The sequence below is a fragment of the Astyanax mexicanus genome, chromosome 5 (genome assembly GCF_023375975.1).
Source record: "Astyanax mexicanus isolate ESR-SI-001 chromosome 5, AstMex3_surface, whole genome shotgun sequence".
NCBI lineage: Eukaryota > Metazoa > Chordata > Actinopteri > Characiformes > Acestrorhamphidae > Astyanax > Astyanax mexicanus.
Window position 1 is genome coordinate 56,857,458 of NC_064412.1, and position 17,151 is coordinate 56,874,608.

The 17,151-nt window shown below is 39.0% G+C and overlaps 2 protein-coding genes across 8 annotated transcripts in view; both read left to right on the forward strand.

The window, feature by feature from the left end:
- The window catches only part of psmb3 (proteasome 20S subunit beta 3), a 213,178-nt gene that overhangs the window by 110,925 nt on the left and 85,102 nt on the right, over window positions 1-17,151 (forward strand). The window lies entirely within an intron of this gene.
- The window catches only part of agap1 (ArfGAP with GTPase domain, ankyrin repeat and PH domain 1), a 200,656-nt gene that overhangs the window by 76,265 nt on the left and 107,240 nt on the right, over window positions 1-17,151 (forward strand). For 6 of the 7 annotated variants that reach the window (XM_022675333.2, XM_007258472.4, XM_007258467.3 and 3 more), the window contains exon 2: window positions 16,236-16,294. In XM_022675333.2, the coding sequence (XP_022531054.1) occupies window positions 16,236-16,294 (59 nt within the window). Of the gene's footprint in view, window positions 1-7,629; window positions 7,819-16,235; window positions 16,295-17,151 lie in introns of those variants that run through there. The other variant, XM_049479888.1, reaches the window with a different exon arrangement.

The following is a 17,151-nucleotide window of genomic DNA, read 5'->3' on the forward strand; positions in this document are numbered from 1 at the left end:
CCTCATTAGAAGAGAAACATGGCGGCACCCTTGTTCCTTACTATTGTTGCTTAAAGTGGACCTTATGAATGAATGAAAATAGACCAGAAAATAGACATTCATTAATAGTGCGCCTTTTAGTCCATAAAATACTATACGAACAGCGATAATGACAGAGCCTTTTTAAACATGGAGGATGCTTGGATGGGAGTATTGTTCTGGATTTGGAGTCTGTGCTTATCTTTTCTCAATTCTGATCTGTGTGTTTGTCTGATCATCTGCAGGGCATTGCTGGTTCTTGATGTCTCATCAGAAAGAGAAACCAAGCATTAGATCTTTTCACTTCTTTATTAGATCTTTTCTTGTGTTGGCAGGGTTGTCTTCATGGTGGCTCTGTGGGCATGCTGCTGTCCTGTAGCTCGTCTCTTGTGGATTTTGTTTGAGTGGAACTGAGGTCTTTTTACTGTCTCTCTGCCTCTTGTAAGCGTGGTGTGCTTTTGTCTGACCGCATGTTGGGCTTCAGCCAGGCAGATTTTACTGTGTTGTTTCATTGCTTTTTGTCCTTTAGTTCAGTTAGCCTTCTTCCTGTCTTTGTTGTGGAGTGTGTGTATGTGTGTATAAGTATATGAGTGTGTGAGTGTTTGAGATAGTCAGTGTGTTGCCCTCATTGTCCGCTGGCCATGTGTCACTGTGTGTTTGATTAGCAGATTCAATAAAGAGCTCAAGGGGCTTAAAAGTGAATATTTATTTAACCCGCCCGGCCTGTGTTTGTTTAGCTACAGGAGCTTTGAATGATTCTATGCATTTACACTGTGCTTTAAGTGTCCTTCATCTAAAATCCACTTTTTTTTTTTCTTTGTAAAATACAGTAGGTCTCTCTGAGTTGTTTATGATGCTGTACATGATGAAACTCTTCCTCAACCTCTTCCTCATTGTCTACAGCAGCTAGTAAAAGAAAATATTCAGGAAAAAAAATGAGTCGATCAGGAAAAGCACCGTGTCCACATCAACCCGTGAATAAGTTTATTAGTATTCATGAGCCCACCTCGGCTCAGGACCGCCCACAGGCAGAGCTGAAGCCGGGCGGCGACGCCGTCTCGTCAGATAGGAGATAACTAACAGCGCTAGGAACAGCATGCAGTTCATTCCTGTGTTATTTGTGCGAATAACACATCAGTGTTTATATGCTTTACCCAGTAATTCAGAGCTAAGAAACAAATGGTTAGAATTAGTCTATGGAGCAAAAACACCACCAGCCAAGTACAATTGAGATAAGTAGGTGTATGTTTAGAACTGTTCTAGTTCTAGTTTATACAAGTTAAAAGTAAAAATCCAGAAGGATTTTTACTTTCTGGACCTGGACTACCCACCTCTGTGTGTAATTAACTATAGGTTTAAATAGGATCTCCGGTGGATTTGGTGTTTTACTCTGAGAGACTTTAAGACTAGGTCAGTGGCTGAACAGCAGGGCATTATTACACATGTTGTAAAGTAACATATGACATTGCATAGACTATTAGTTATTAGTGTAAAAACATCTTTATTTTTAAACGTTTTTATTTGTAGTCCATCTCGCTGCCTCCTGGTGTCGCAGTGCTGTTAGCCAATCAGAGACTATATGTTTGCATGTAGAATTGTTCATGAGCAATAGCCGAAATCAGATTGTTTCCCCCCTTCCACTCCTCCACTGGATCACCAGAGCACTTTTTGTCGCAAAAAAACAGCTCATATATCATTAATTCATACTAGAGGCCACAACTAGACACTAGATTTTAAAATCAATGAAAAACAATGAAATGGGACCTTTTTTAAAGGCTCTGATCTTCTTGGTGTCGCAGTGCTGTTAGCCAATCAGGTGCGATATATTCATGAGCAAGAGCTGAAATCCTTTCGTTTCTCTTCGTCCACTCCTCCACTGGACTAAAGCAGTGTTATACTGGATCACTGCAGCAAAAACAATAAAAAAAACCAAAGAAATAAGACCTTTTTAAGGCTCTGATCTCCTGCGCATGCCTTTTCTTTTTCTCCATTGTGTAAAACGTCATCCAGCTCGCCAGCTTAACTCCTCTCTGTACTTAATTGGCCACAAATTGGTGTGGATTCCTTCTGGATGGAGCGTTTGTGTGGAGGATGTCTGCAGCTGGGCTTTAGTTACAGGGTTAACAGGCCTTGTTTTGTCTCTCGGATCTTCCGCTATGTCATCTCTCTTTGTTACAGTAAGAGCTGCTAGTTTTTGGAGTGTGTCCTCCTCAGTCAAAACAATGGGAGCTGGATAACCGCCGACTCCTCAGCCTGTGTGTGTGTGTTGTGTAGAATAATATCAGTGAATTGGCGCTAATGGCAGCTCTTACTGTGAAAGGGAAATACGTCTTCTGGCTGATAATAGGCTCCTCTTCAGTTGTCTGTAATAGCTGGGTTGCTGTATGTGGGTGGCTGGGCTGTCATAAGAGGAGATAGGGGCAGCGTTCTTCAGCTAATAGGCTTATCCAGGCTCTGCTGAAGAGGTGTGTAATAGAGCCTCTTCAGGATCCACCTCCTCTTAACCATGAGTCTTAATCTCTGTGTTCCTGTGGCCTCGAGCTGAGCTGTGCTACACGAGTCTCATGTTTAACATAAAATGTTCCATGCTAGATCTAGGAAGAGAAAATGGATTGGCTATGTATTAGTATTGACCCATTTCCATCTACAAGACATTTCTCAGATTTAGCCGATCCAATACTAAGGATGTGAATCTCTGTGTCTGGTGATTCGATTCGATTTGATTCCTATTTTGGGGGTCATGATTCGATTCAGAATCGATTTTTGATTCAAATGGTCTATACATTTTGTTTAAATCATGTGATTGAGAAGATGCGAAATCAATATTTGGTGGAATAACCCTGGTTTTTAATCACAGTTTTAATTTCATGCATCTTGGCATCATGTTCTCCTCCACCAGTCTTACACACTGCTTTTGGATAACTTTATACTGCTTTACTCCTGGTGCAAAAATTCAAGCAGTTCAGTTTGGTGGTTTGATGGCTCCTGATCATCCATCTTTCTCTTGATTATATTCCAGAGCTTTTCAATTTGGTGAAATCAAAAAAACTTATAATTTTTAAGTGCTCTCTATTTATTGCAGAACTGTATGTAGATTTTACCTTAAACCCAACAGCTTCTTTCCTGTATGACCTCACATGAATCCCTTCAGACCTTACAACTATTGTCAAAATCTTCCCAGTGAGGGTTCTGTATTCAACTGGCAACCCCCTTGACGGTTCTATACAGACCAGGCAACCTATGACTGAATCCTTATCGGTAATGGCTGCAGCTCTGCATGTTTTCTGAATGGTGTTTTGATATAGTCCTGTCTCACATTGTATAGATCTCAAGATATCAGGCATTACTGGTATGTAACTACACTATCACTGTTTTGATTTTGTTAGAATCTTTTTATAATCTTGTCTCCGGTCCATGAGAATATTTAGTTGAGATTAATCTGGAGTTCCGGCTGTAGTCCAGGTGTCTCCCGCTGTCTCAGGCATGCGTTGGCCGTCCTTCGCTGGTTCATGATCTGCGTGGGAAGCGTTTTGTTGTTTGAGCCGTTTCCGATATGAAGAGAAGGAGTGAGTGCACGGGTTTGTGTACGTCTGCAGTTTGCTTGTATACGCAGCTGTTGATTTGATGGAAATGTGAAAGCACTGTAAGAAGCTCCAGGCTGCTTAGCCAGACTTGTAAATATGAAAAGATGCTTTTGAACTTAAAAACTTCAAGAGCTGAAATCCGTCTAACTTATAAACAGCGCTAATCTCACAGGTGCAGAGGAGCATCTGCTGCTTTCATAGCAGCATCTGTACTATAGAGCAGTCGTGTCAGGAGGTGATGATGATGTTTGGATAAAAGTGGACCAGAATTGAGTCTTAGAAATTTATGAAATCAATTTTTTTTATATGTATTACTATATTGTATAGATTTGTTTCCCTCTGGCCAGTTACCAATTTATATAATCGGTAAAAAGTCTAGTATATACGTCTGTTGTTATGCCTAGGTTTCATGGATGAATGGATGAATGGATGGATGGATGGATGGATGGATAGATGGATAGATAGATAGATAGATGACTTGAGGAGACTCCAAAACAAACTCAAAGAAACATAGACCCAGTACGGCTCTAGTTACTTAAGTTCAGTGTCTCCTAGGTTCTCTTAGGGTCTTTATGCTGGTCCAACGCGGACCAGCTGGGACAGACCGGGGCTGCATGTCATGGTGTGGGGCATATATATATATATATATATATATATATATATATATATATATATATATATATAATTTATTTATGACAATAACCTAATTTGGTTCAAGCTGGGAACTTTTTTGGGTTCCAAATTTAGGTCCGTGAACAAGAATGGAAAGTTTATTATCTTTAAAAGGGTGCAATTCCTTTGTTATGATCATATGTTATCAATATATCATTTAATTGTCTTAAAATGACAACAATGTCGTTTATTGCATCATATTGTTTGCAAACAAATCTTATTGTAACAGGCCTAATAACGGTCTATCTAAAATGAGAAAGCCAGAAGGTAACATAGACACGAAAGAACCCTGAAACAATGACCTCTGACCATCTACAACACTGTCATCCATCCTCTTTACCGTCTATAAATCATATAGAATGATCGCATACGAGTACAAACACCTAACTTTACCATCTCAAAGCAACTCCTCTGTATCTACTGCACTGATCTAAAGTTAAACATTAATTAGCAAATTATAAAAACGAATTTTCAGTTTTCTGCCTTTCTGGATTTAAAGAATAGGACCGTGCCTTTAGTTTGATAATGTCTCGATGCATTTTTGCACAGCTATTAACCTCGCAGAATTTACGGCTTCTGTGTGCATCCTCTGCTCTCTTTGTGTGGCTGTGTGTTCAGTCGGCTGGCGGTCCTGTGTCGTCGCAGCGTTGACTCACGAACAGCGTGAGAATAAGAATAATAGCAGGGATGGAGGGAAGCGGAGATGAGGGAGGATAATGGAGAAATGCAGGGAGATGGTGCATCAGCTGTCTCTGTTTTAGACCGGCTGCAGCTGAACAGCAGAAGGCGGAAAATCCAACCCGTGACTGTTCTGTTTTACAGGCTTTAGAGGAAGTGGAAAAACTCGATTGCCTGTCTATTTATCTCCCTCCCTTCTTCACAGACGCCTCAGTGTGCAGCGGTTAATATAACTGCATTATTCTCAGAGACCTGGAAACTCTTCCAGAGCAGGTGGCTCTGGAAAAAAACAAGTTTCCTTGATTTTACCAAATTAAAAACCTCTGGAATATAATCAAGAGGAAGATGGATGATCACAAACCATCAAACCACCAAACTGAACTACTTGTTTAAATCTTTGCACCAGGAGTAAAGCAGCATAAAGTTATCCAAAAGCAGTGTGTAAGACTGGTGGAGGAGAACATAATGCCAAGATGCATGAAAAAACACAAATGGGTTATTCCACCAAATATTGATTTCTGAACTCCCAAAACTTTATGAATATGAACATTTTGTTTTTTCTTTTGCATTATTTGAGATCTGAAAGCTCTGCATCTTTTTTGTTATTTCAGTCATTTCTCATTTTCTGTAAATAAATGCTCTAAATTACTATATTTTTATTTGGAATTTGGGAGAAATGTTGTCTGTAGTTTATAGAATAAAACAATGTTCATTTTACTCAAACATAAACCTATAAATCGCAAAATCAGAGAAACTGATTCAGAAACTGAAGTGCTCTCTTCATCTTCAGAGGTGTAGGTTTTTATTTTTAGAGATTTCTGTCCTATATTCTCAGAAATGAAGCCACAGCAACAGATCTAGCACCTCTGCTACAGTATATTGTGTAGATTTACCCATCCTTATATGTTTTAATGACAAAATAACCCTAACCTCTAGTCTTTTTTCATCTTATTTTTCTTCTCTTAAAACTCATTGACTTTTAAGGACAGAGCTTAGGATATTAACAGGCTGTTTCTTTTGGTCTTTATTGTCACGGGTATATGTTGACAGTTAGTTCATTTTTTCAGTGGCTGAAAAAGCAAAAAAAAGGTCCGCCCGTCTCCTTCTCTTCCTCTTTCTTCTCGTTTATTTCTCTGCTTCACTCGCTCCCGGTCCCGGTCATGTTTGAGGAAAAGCAGATATGTCCTGTTCAGCACGTTATCTGTCCCTCGTCCCAGCGGAGGTGACGCTCACAAAAACGCAGCAGGGGTGATAATGCCTTTTATTATCACGCGGGGTGTGTGTGTGTGTGTGTGTGTGTGTGTGTTATTCATGGATTCTGGAATCTGGGACGCAGATCGTTGGCGTCTCGGCGTTCGCTTTAACTTGTTTCCTCTCCCCCGCAGAGCTGAGGAAGAACAGCACACTGTAAGACACAGTTAATATTCACGTTCCAGAAGTGAAGTCTGTAGACAATTGAACCTGAGAAGCGATTATTAGACGATTAACTGCTGCGTTTTGAAATCAAATAGGAACAACTATTCGCAGACAGCCAGTTAAATTGTGGAAGAGACTAGGGCTGGGTATCTTTTTGAAATTTTTCAATACCTGTACCAATACGATACTTTGAATTCGATACTGATACCCAAACGATACTTCTGTTCAATGCTTTTTCTAAATTGTATCCTTAAAATGCAATAAAACTAAAATTATTTTTACACAGCATATTTAGACAGCCGATATGAATAATATCATTCTCGTACTGTCACCAGGAAAAACTCCATATTTCTGGATGTTGAAACAAACAAACAGTGAGCATGCCATTTGTGGCGCTTTATTAAGAACAAAAAGAACAGCTTTACTTTAACTGCTTAAACTATAAATATTTTTCCTTTATTTTCCTTTATGCTTTAAAATTTAAGAGTTCTTTTTAAGAAATATCAGCATTACATTCACAAAAAATAAATTATATTTATATCAGTTATATCAGTGGTGTCAATCACAAAAAAAGTCATTGAAAGTCATGATAATTTTTTTGTAAAAGCTTCTAGTTCTCTGTATTTCTGAGAGTTGTTTCTTTCTGGCAGATGTTTTTCTGGAGAGAGAGACAGCAAGTTAGTGAGAGAGATGAGCCTGAGAGATTTTAGCACAGTGGCGGTGTGTGGACAATTTGAATGATCTTTGTTTTTTTGCACGCTCTCCGCTTGTGTGCATCAGGGAATTGTTACGGTTGTTTTTACTGCGTTGCGTGCGCTCTCTGCATTTGAAGCGTTTTGTGCAAAAACAGGCACTGAATTATTTTACCTATTTATTTATTTAATTTTTATAGACCTTTCGGTACTCGATTGTATCGAGACGTTTCAATCTGCACCTTTTTATTATCGAATTTCAGTACCCAGTTCCATCAATCTTTTGATGGTTGCATCTTGAAATGTCATGCCAACTTAGCCAACTGTCGGTCAACTACCAATTGAATTGTGGAAGCGACTATTAACTCGATTGCCAGTCGCATCTTTAAAGTGAATGTCGGGTCAGTTGGCGCCTGCATTTTAAAGAGAATATAGACCTGTTTGCTCAATTTGGTCATGCACCCCAATGACCTGAGTGCTGATTGCTGATTTCTGGTCAGTCCTCCGCCGGCACGTTTTGGGACGTTTTTTGGGACTACTGGGGAGACTGTAAACTTAATGGCTCCTCCTCCAAAAAGAGGAAACAGCTGCAGCAACATCCTGTGCTGGATTGGTATCCAGGGAACCGGTGAGCAGCAGACAGGCGGCCATCGGGATCCCTAACGACGTGCAGAGGGCAACAATGCAGGCCAGTGTGCGAGAGGGTCAGTGGGGACCAACGGCTGCATTCTTTCCATCGGCTCTGCTGGATCTGATTGGTAGGCCGGCCGTGAGCGTGCTACGCTACTGAGCGCGTGCACTGAGCGCGAGGGCGTGGTTATTTACCGTACGGTTAAACAGATTGAGACTGAGTGGGTGAGTGAAGCTTAAATTGCTTCATTCAGCTTAAGTGTAGAAAGAGCGAGAGTGTGAGTGTGTGTGTGTAGAGAGTGTGTGTGTGTGTGTGTGTGCACGCGTGTGGTCTGACTTGCTTCCCCCGCCTTCTGCGGTGCGCTGAAGTCTTTGTGAGGAAGTAATGCAGATGATGGGCTCCTTTGGTGCTTTGTGTGTTTGCTTTCAGAGAAACCACTAAAAACCCAAGGCTTTGTGCTCAGGATGCTATTTAGGGAAATGCAGCAGTGAAGGAGGAGATGAAACAGGCTGTTCTCAGTCCCTGCAGAGAGAGAGAGAGAGAGCACAAGAGCAAGAGAGAGAGAGCGAGAGAGAGAGCGAGAGAGAGAGCGAGAGAGAGAGCGAGAGAGAGAGAGCGAGAGAGGGAGAGAGAGAGAGAGCACGAGAGAGAGAGAGAGAGCACGCGAGAGCAAGAGAGAGAGAGAGAGAGAGAGAGATGTTCAGTGCTTTCCTCACAGGAACAGATCGCACAGCAATAACTCGTGTAAAAGAGAGAAAAAGAGAGAGAGAGAGGGAAAGCAGAAGCTAATGGAATGGAGTGAAAAGGCTGTAGTGAACCTCAACTTCTCATTTTCACCGAATCCTGCAGAGAATAGCTTTCACCTTTTCACAATCCCTCAGCCGCAGTGTAGCTGGATGAGCCTGTGAAGAGACTGAGAGTGTTTTTTTTTTGTATGTTATATTATATGATGCTATAAAACCCTTATTGTTTAATTTAACTACAGTATTGCAGTTGTCCTCAACTACGGTTTCCTGAAAAGGAGACACATAGAGTCCTGTTGTATTCGCACGACAATCAGAATTTAATTTTGTTGATACGTCATTAATGTGTGATTAAAAGAAAGAAAGAGAGAGAGAGAGAGAGAGTGCACACAAGAAAAAAAAGGGTGATATAGGAAAAAAAAACATGCATTTTGTGAGAGAGTGACAAATCCTGAGCATCCTGATTGGCCTCTCCTCACGCTTAGTTGGCCAATAAAGTTGGTAATAAAGAGCGGTACTAAAAAAATGAATATTTTAAAAACATAATCACGATTAATCGACTAATTTAATAATTAATCGGCAGATTAGTCGACTACTAAAAAAAAGTCATAACTTAATGACAAAATATCGTCACATCGCAGAATGAGCAATGTCACGTGGCATTCAACCTGAAATGCATCTAAAATCTTAGTTGGACTGCAGTTTATCTGGAGTTTGTCTCTTGAGTCTCTGCACGGGTCTGCTATGTTCTTGCTGGAGTGTGTGTGTGTGTGTATGTGTGATGGATCACAGTATAAACCAATAGGGAGTCAGAATGGTATATGTTTATACTTCTCTACATCCAATCACAATCAGATTCACTCTATCTGGATGGAGAGATTTATCTGGATAGGGGTTTTATTGAACGATGAGAAGCCGGAATGAAAACCAGCTGAAATGAGTAAATAGGAGTAACAAGGATATTTTTAAAATGTAAGGAGTAGAAAGTTCCGATAATTGTGTGAAAATGTAAAATAATAATAACAGTAAATTATAGATAACTTGTAGATAAAATTTCTGCTTAAGATATTTCTACTGTAAGTATTTGTACTTCATTATTTGACACCTCTGGCAGCAGGTAAGGCACTCCAGTCTGTTTAAACAGTCTACCAGGTTATCATTTATATATTTATATATTATTCAGGATTTGTCAGTTTCTTACGTTAGAAACAGAGCGCAGGCTCAGATATATAAACTGAATCTGATTTATCGTTTTACTGCCGGGCTCCTTTTTTAAGCGCAGTTTTTCCCCCGCTGCAGCGTGGCTGATCGTGCTGCATAAAACAGCTCTTTTGTGCTTTTGTGCTTTCGTTCTGCTTTCATACATTCACTCGAATTCATTTCAACAGGCTGAGTGTGTTCTCACACACTATAGCTGCCCTGCTGCTGCTGATGGAAAGTGTGTGTGTGTGTGTGTGTGTGTCCTACTTCTTCGAGTCCCCTCAGGATGTGATGGCATGTGTGAAGAGGCTGAGAGCAGGTTGATGGTGCAGAGATTGTGTGTGTGTGTTTTTCAGGGAGAGAAAAGTGCTTTAATGATTAAACGGCTCTCAAAAAAGCCGCCTGCTGAGAAAGCGAGAGGGAGATTCAGCAGTAAGATGGTGATGCACTTCTAATATGGGTCAAAGAGGAAAAGTGCAGTGGCCTCGATAACGCCTAGCGTGAAAAGTGATATTAAAATTTACAATATAGACATGCAAATTAGCTCTCTGTCTCTTTATAAACACAGTAATTGCACAGAATCAGTCAGCAGAGGTATAAAATTCTCCAATTTATAAAATCCAGAACTGTGGCGCACCTCTAGACGTAATGCACTTCCTGTATTTTCTTTATTTTTAAATGTTTTGTTGCATAAAACACTATTTCAGAGCTGTTTCCTATCAGAATAGATCATAATCCAGCCAATAAACATGTTTATAAACCAATGAAACAGTAACTTAGCCCCGCCCACTGCACTGGAAAAACAGTAGTACTAGAGCTGTTATTGAGTAACAGCAAAGTAACAGTTCATTTTTACTAATTTAATGTGATCTAGAAGATCTTTAGTTGCGTTTATTTTAATGTTTACGGATGGTTTATGAAATAAAGTCAATATGAAATCTAAAACAGTTCATTGCATTTATTTAACATATATATATATATATATATATATATATATATATATATATATATATATATATATATCAGCTCACAGATGCAGCCTTGTGCTGATCCACATCACCATAGGAGTGATGAGGGGAAAGAAGAGCGCCATCTACTGTACTGTACCCACCCAGAGAGAGCAAGGACAACTGTGCTCTCTCGGGGCTCCGGCAGCTGATGGCAAGCTGCATGACCGGGATTCGAACATTGGAGCATTGGATCTCCTGATCATAGTTCTGGCACTTTAGATCGCTTTGCAACTCTATTTGCTTCTTCTTTCTTCTGCTGTGTTTTCAGGCTTCCTTCTCCTCCTGACTTCCTCCTCTTACCCTCGTGCGTCCATGTGTTTCCACTATCGCTTTTCTTTTCCACTCTTTTTCCACACGCGTACACACCCAGTGGTGGGTGGTTGTACGTGAGGCCGAGGCCGCCGTGATGTGCAGTTCCAGACTGAGGGGGTGGGAGGGCTAGGCAGGTCATGGGAAAGCAAAGGGGGCGAGGGACTGATTTAACACGACCAAACTTTTTTCCCCAAAATACACACACACACACACACATGCACAGATTCATTCAGCTCTAAACATAAACAAAAACAAACAAACAAATACCAAAAGCAGATGTATGACCAGCACACAGACTGTCCTGTAATCCTCTGATTGTAGGATATAGTGCTGGGCGATATGGGAAAAATCATATATCACGATATGGATTTTTTTATATCACGATAACGATATATATCATGATATACCACAATTAAGTTTTTTTTGTTTTTCTTCGAAAAATATGACAAAATAATATCATTGCTTACTTTTTTCCAACTTTCTTTCAAAGTGACATTAAACTAAACACAATTCACAAATGAGAATTAATACCGGATCTCACTTTCTTATATATAAATTAATCCTAATATCTTAATATATAAATGAAATATATATTTATAGAGAGCTCCTGTTGTTGGTTCTGTGGTTCTGCTTGCTGTGCTTTCCTGTAAATGGTTCTGCAGCTCTGCAGCTGCTTCAACATTAAATATTAATCCATGCTTTTCCCTTCTTGGTTTCTGCACTGTTAGCATCTACAGCATCTTCCTAAAGTCAGTGTGCTTATAAACTTATTGATTCTGAATCTCTTTTATATATATATATATATATATATATATATATATATATATATATATATATATATATATATATATATATATATATCTGGTCAGACAAAAGAGTACAGACTACGTATAGCTGCACATTAAAAACTCAGATCCTACCAAAAAGTGTCTCTTTTGGAGCAGTGTGGGCAGTGTGCCAAATCCTGCTGGAAAATGAAATCCACATCTCTGTAAAAGTAGTTTTCAGCAGAGGGAAGCTGTTAGATATGAAGTGCTGTAAGATTTTGTGGGTAAACAAAACTGCACTGACTTTAAACTTGATAATAAATCACAGTGGATCAACACCAGCAGATGACAGACATGACTCTCCATCAAATCATCACTGATCATCAGTAAATTTTACATTTCATTACAGACTGCAGTTGTTTCCTCCTGTCAGATGTTGTTCTTTTTTACACAGACTCTTTTTTTTAAGTTGGTTTTCAGTCACTGCAGTGAGTTTAAGTGCCAGGTTTCACAAGTTCCAGTAGTGAACGTGCGACGGGAGCGTCAGGGCTGCTGAGAGCTGGTGCGAGAGCTGCCGGCTTGCCTCAGAAAACAGAATTATAATCTTCTCTCTTTAATTTGTAATCAAGCGTCCTGTTATAAACGTGATTAAGCTGCAAATTACTACCTAAATTCCATATTTCCCTTTAATCATTTCAAAGTCTTTAATTTTAATCTGCAGTGTAGAGAATACATTAAATAAAGAAATATAGAAAAATATTGCATGAGAGATTAACTATATATTTATTTAATAGAATTTTAGCTGGTTAGAGCTCAGATCAGCTGTTATCTGTACTTCACCCCTATCCCCTAGGATGAGATAAGTTATCTCAGGGCTATATCTCAACACTAGGCTCAGACGAGAGCGTAAATTTAGACTTTATCTGATGGTATCGTGGTATAATTATGAAACATCTGTTATCAGGGTTATGGCGTCTTGGTATAAACATTACAGTAACAAGCTCTGAGCACTCGGAGGTTTGGCGCTCGGTAGTTTTATAAAAAAACGACAAAATACGACAAACTGCAGCCGTGAGCAGAGAGATTCAGTATCCACTTCACAGATATATAAAAAAGGCAATCAACGCCTTTAAAGCATCACCATCTGGGTACATGTCAGCATATCAGTCATCAGCCGTATCTGATTACATTACCGAGGCTCAGTGTTGATACGGCTGCAGTGGACCAGCGCTGAGCTGTCACTCACATCACGTCTGGGATGCTGTCAGCGTGACGGATGCAGTGAAATGGGGTCAGATTCTCTCATTGAAGACGTGTGTAAAAATGGTACACACAAGGCTGTGGCTCATAATATAGGGAATGTTTAAAAGATTGTGGAATGTATAAAACTTGCAGAAAAAAAACAGAATTAATACTTAACAAAATTAACCGGATAATACAGAGCTAACAAACACCACTAACCACACAAAACAGCAAGTAGTTTAGTGCTGATGTGTTTCTACTCATAACAGACTTTATCAGTTGGATGTTCTCTGTGTTTTTGTCTCTAATTGTTACTTTACATACAGTTTTGTTACATTATTATTTAATTTTTTTGTATTTTACAAAATCAGAGTTTTGGTAAGCTACTATTATTCACTGAAATAGACGAAAATGTCGTCAATTTTTTTTCCTACTTGTTCACATTTATTCTATTGCATTCTGTTAAATTTTCTGTTAAATTAGTTAATATAATTATCGTAAAAATACCTTAAAATATCATAATATTGTTTTAGATCCATATTGACCAACCCTAGTATGGATTATTAAAGGTTAGCGTACATGTAAAGCATGATGTCTGGTAATGCAGTTTGAGTTTGCTTTTATTTTTACGATGGTTTTGCAGCTGTTTGCATGTGTTTTATTGTGAAAACTTCTATTGCAATTAGGGGTGGGCAATATTATATCGTATACAATATATCGTGACAGAAATATTGTGATAACAGGGCTGTTCTGTCTTAAAATTAGTCTATTATTTACTTTGAAGCTTTAGGTGTATTTATTGTATAAATTTTTAGTTTGCAGTTTATATGCATGCACTAAATATTCAGCAATATTTTTTTGCTGCATTATATTATTTTATGCTATATTATTTATTTTGCCACATTATGATTATTCAGTTATACTATTATACTATATTCCTGAAATTAATTAATTATTTTTCTGTTTTCCTATATCGCCAAGTACATCGTTATCCCAAAAATACCCTGAAATATCGTGATATTATTTTAGAGCCATATCGCCCACCACTAATTGCAATAACAATAAAAATTTTAAAGATTTATCTCTAGCTTTACTCCAGTGTGACCAACCAACAGCGTTCAGTCTTCATCAGCATCATCATTATTATATATTACTTTATATATTACATTATTATAATATATTGTATTTCTGATTAAAGCTGCATCACTCGCAGTTTACTATGGTTTCAGTAGTGTGTAGTAGTGTGCTCTGTAATTAAACAGGCCGGGTTGTAAACATGGATTCTCTGCTGTTTGCTGCTTAGTTTCCGTTTCAGAGCGAGGATGGCAGTAGGTCATTCATTTTAATCAGTAATTAGCAGTTTCCCCCCTGCAGCTGCTGAACCCAGAGCTCAGAGCTCACTGCTTTTTACTGCTTTACTGCTGCTTTAGTGGTGGTATCTTCTGAAACTGAAGCTTTGAAGCAGCTCCCCGAGCTATTGTTTTCCCTCCTCCAGTCCATCAGCCAGCGAGCAGAATTCCCCGGTGGTGTGTAGATGTGAGAGTGTGTGTGTAAGAGTGTGTGTGTTCAGATCTCTTGAGAAAACACAGTATTTTTTACAGTAGGAAACCCGGCGGAGAGCAGCAGTATTATTGGTGCATGTGTTCTCTGGTTGGTGGTGCAGTACGGTGTGATAAACGTAGATGCATGGTGCATAAACAGGGGCTGTTTAGAGTAATTTAGTGAGGGTGGTGGTGAGTCGTGGTGATGAGCCGTAACTAACGATTTGCTTTATTGCGAGCCTTTAATACGAGTGTTGCGTCTCGCAGGAAGCGTTCAACACTTCCTCACTTCCCGCTCACTTCCAGCTCTGATTTCAGATTTCAGTGTTGTTCTGTTCACACATCAGCGTTGGTTTATGCAAAAATATTCCCGCAGCTTCTGTTGCTGTGCTGCTGTATTACACATTTACTAGTGCATCTCAAAAAATGATAATATCTCTGAGAACTTTTTTTATTTTACTGTTGTTGATTATGGATTACAGCCAATGAAAACCCAAAAATTGGAGTATTATATCAGCCCAAATTGTTATTTTTGGCAGTGTGGGCAGTGTGCCAAATCCTGCTGGAAAATAAAATCCACATCTCCTGTAAGATTTTGCAGGAAAACAAAACTGCACTGACTTTAGACTTGATAATAAAACACAGTGGATCAACACCAGCAGATGACAGACATGACTCTCCAAACCATCACTGATCATCAGTAAATTTTACATTTCATTTAAAGTAAATCAAGGGATTCAGAGTCTGGAGGAAGAGTGGAGAGACACACAGTCCAAACTGCTCGAGGTCTAGTGTGAAGTTTCCACCAATCAGTGATGGTTTGGTGAGACATGTCATCTGCTAGCAACTAGCACACACCTTCTTCGACACGTGTCAGAAGTCAGACTCCGCCTCTTTTTGAGCTGCTGCTGATGCTGTAGCATTGCCAAGTAGCATCACAGCGCTAACGCTCAGAGGAAAGAGCAGCGACTCGGTTCTGATACATCAGCTCACAGACGCAGCCTTGTGCTGATCCACATCACCCTAGGAGTGATGAGGGGAAAGAGAGAGCGCCATCTACTGTACTGTTCCCACCCAGAGAGAGAGAAAGACCAACTGTGCTCTCTCTGGGCTCCGGCAGCTGATGACAAGCTGATATCAAACAAATAAAGTCTAGTCTCGTCAAGAACACTCCTAAAAAGTTAGACATGGTTTACTTTAAGATTTAAGTCACTGGTAACAGCCGTGACTTAGTTTCAGTTCTGTAGTTTCTTTCTCCTGACTCAGCATTAAGGCAGAGAGTCTAATAAAATGTAATCTCGAGTCTCAAGGTTCTAACAAATGAGATCATTAAGCAGCAAAGCTACATCTGCTTACAAAGCACTGTGAACAGCGCAGCGAAAAAAGACCTGTTCTAACGCAAAAATGAGGACAACAAGACTACAGATACATTCAGCTTTTTGTAGGCTGAAGAGACTCAAGTCTGAGTCTGCCCTGAGTTTGTGGAAGAGTCTGATTTTATTCACACAAAAAAAATGATGTATTTATATATAGGTAAAGGTTTATGGTGATTTATGGAGTTGCTTTTAGAAGTAGTTTTTTAACCCCTGTTTTAAAGAACCGATAAATGTGTTTCTGCACCAAAAAGGGTCCATTGTTCTTAAAGAACAAAGAAACTAATCCTTTGAGACCATTCATACTGATAACAGCATTACTGATAAACTCTCTTTTTGTTTTGTATGTGTTCCAGATGCCTTCGTGAACAGCCAGGAATGGACCCTGAGTCGCTCCGTACCGGAGCTCAAAGTGGTAAGTGCTCAAAATCTCTTAATATATCTAATTTCTGTAACTGTTACCAGATTGACCCTGTTTACACATGGTGATATTATGTGACTAGTGTCTTGATTGTGTCCTAATAAGATTTTAACTACATGCATTTGAACTCTATTTAACTATTCTCCTTCGGTTAGCCAACCTTTACGCTCTCTAGCAAACTTAAGCTTTTTTTTGCTGTTTATTCTCACTGATAAGTGCTTTTCTTAAAGCTAAACAGATGTTTAGTCTCAATCCCTTAGGTTCGTTTCGCTGTACTGTGTGTGGAAATGCTCTTACTTTCACTATTAAACATCATATCCCAGAGTTTTATTGACGTTTTTCTACCGTTTGTACAATTTCTCCAAAGGTTGAAGTATCACCATAATTTAATATTTCTTTTTCTCCTGGAAAATGATGCTCCCCTACTTTACTTCCACTTTTTAATAGTGCAGTAGTTTCAGCTGCAACCTTCTTAAGTGTTTTCTCAGCATTATTGACGCATGCCAAAAATGTTACCTTTCTGAAATAGATGAACATCTTGTCCATGACCAAAGGATGAGTCTTTATTTTACTCTACATGATTATTAATCAAATAAGAAGGTTTATGTTTGAGTAAAATGAACATTTTTCTTTTATTCTATAAACTACAGACTTTTCTACCAAATTCGCAAACGAAAATATTCTCATTTAGAGCATTTATTTACAGAAAATGAGAAATGGCTGAAATAACAAAAAACGATGCAGAGAAAACTAGTTCATATTCATAAAGTTTTAAGAGTTCAGAAATCAATATGTAGTGAAGGAATAACCCTGGTTTTTAATCACAGTTTTTTTTTCATGCATCTTGGCAT